The 2,066-nt window shown below is 36.9% G+C and overlaps 1 protein-coding gene across 1 annotated transcript in view; it reads right to left on the reverse strand.

Annotated features, from left to right (window-relative positions):
• Positions 1–1,490, reverse strand: part of LOC148949013 (multicopper oxidase 3-like) — a 105,840-nt gene extending 104,350 nt beyond the window's left edge. The window contains exon 1 of the mRNA XM_089094863.1: positions 1,471–1,490. Within this exon, the coding sequence (XP_088950989.1) occupies positions 1,471–1,472 (2 nt within the window). The 5' untranslated portion in view covers positions 1,473–1,490. The remainder of the gene's footprint in view (positions 1–1,470) is intronic.
• Positions 1,491–2,066: the final 576 nt, after the last annotated feature.

Consider the following 2,066-nt stretch of genomic DNA (forward strand, 5'->3'; position numbering starts at 1 on the left):
ATTACGCAATCAATTTCTCAGAAATCCATCTCCCCTAGGGACTCTATGCCCATATTTGGTGTGCTGTTCGGAGTAGCGCCCCCCTCTCTACTTTTGGGCTATATATTTGCACATTAGGGGTGGGGTAAAGCATACCATAAATTAAATACGTAATCTAACCTACCCTAGGTACCTTTTCCCCCTTAAACCCCAAAAAACAATCGTTTAAATAATGTAACTCATTGAGAAATCACGGCTTTGCAATCATTTATCTATAGCAGTTTCTTGCAAATAGCCTGTTTGACGGGTTTCGTGACTGGTTTCCTTGTACAATATATAGCAGTGCCCGCATAATGCAACAGAACCCAAAATTCTTTTTCTGAACTAAACACTTGAATAACAAAATAGCAATTCCGGTTCGATTCCCCATTGAGCACTTTTTCCAAATATATTAGTCGCTACCTTGACCCTAGCCTTCTCCCCGTAATTGGGCTAGATTTAGCCCTTGGCTATATACAAAAGTTTGCTGATTTTAGTTTTTTTTTCAAATTTACATTTTGATCCAACTGTTGACTTTAAATAAGTAAAAAAGACGGTACTGGTGCATTGTATCTAACTCAGCACTATAGACTGCACAAGGAAACCAGACATGGAGACCCGTCAAACAGGTATTTGCTATCTAAATTGATTGCAAAGCGTTATTTCTCAATGCGTTTACAATATTTAAAATGTTTTTTTTTGGGGGTTTAGGGGGGGGGGAGGTACCTAGGTTAGGTTACGTACTTAATATACGCTACGCTATACCCCCCACTCCCCTAATGTGCAAATATATAGCTCAAATTTGTTTCTAAACTATAGTATGTTCATCCTATTTTATTTTATTTCTTTAGCATTAACCAAAATTGACTTCTTTTGTGTATAGCGGTGGGTTAGATATAATGCACCAGTACCGAAAAGACAATGTGCACTAACAAAATCAGTAAACTTGTGAGCATAACCAAGAGTTATGTCCCGTAATGGATTCGAATTGTGAAAAGATAGGGAGGGATCCATTTTTCAATTTAAGAGGGCAATTTCGATGGCTGTTTTAAATTTTTCAAAGAAAATACCGAAAAAAACATTTTTCAATAAAAATTTATAAAATGTGTTTTTCAAAATCGAGGCATGCCAAAATGTCTAGGGGGGATGCCCCCCCCCCAACTGAAACACTTGCTATCCATCCCCGTTAAGAGGAGGAGATACTCGAGACAGTTTCATGGTTGGCAGCCTCCTAAGGGCATTTTATATTCTGTCAAAAATCTTTTGTCTTACTCAAATTAAAAAAAAAAAATAAAAAAAAAATACCCAGTCAATACATCCGTTAAATCCAAAAATTTAATCAAATATAAAAATTGTTCAAATTCAAAACAATTTGTTCTTAAAATTAAAAAGAGTGGCTTAGCTTATTCAAAATTAGAAACGTGCGAAAATTCAATCCTAATTACGCTATACATTATCCCGTCTAGGCCAAGTCAAACCGTCCACGCTTAGATATTAACTAACTCAACAAACCTTTCTTATAATCAAACTTCAAAAACGGGTTTCCAAAAATACCCAGCATAAATGATATATTTGTTTGTTGCACTTTGAAGACAGATTAATTCATAAGAAAATATATTATAAACAATGTCATCTGCAGGCTGCTTGCTAGAGGGTGGGGACGGAGGGGTGATTGTCCCCTTGAAACCACAAAAATAACTTGAGCACTTTCCATGATTATAGTCATGGTTAGTGCACAATTATGTAACGTTCTAACTAATTATGACGCAACTTTGCACCTCCAACCTTGCCTTTCGCGTCACCGGTTTTGTGTCCTTGCTACTTTTACTACTATTATCAAATTTACAAAGTGCCTTTGTGTGGCAAAATTAATCAAAACCTAAAAGGAAGATGAAATCACAATTAGTGCGCCGTGGAATCGGGGACATCAATGGGTAGGAAGAGGGGGGGGGGGAATGACCCCCCTAGATTTTCAAAAATACACTCCCCCTACATTTTCGTGATTTGACGCCATTGTCTGGAATAGGGAAATTTATATAGGACTTGAA

This window comes from Artemia sp. Qi Xiang Cuo, chromosome 9, assembly GCF_049724085.1.
Source record: "Artemia sp. Qi Xiang Cuo chromosome 9, ASM4972408v1, whole genome shotgun sequence".
NCBI classification, from domain to species: Eukaryota; Metazoa; Arthropoda; class Branchiopoda; order Anostraca; family Artemiidae; genus Artemia; species Artemia sp. Qi Xiang Cuo.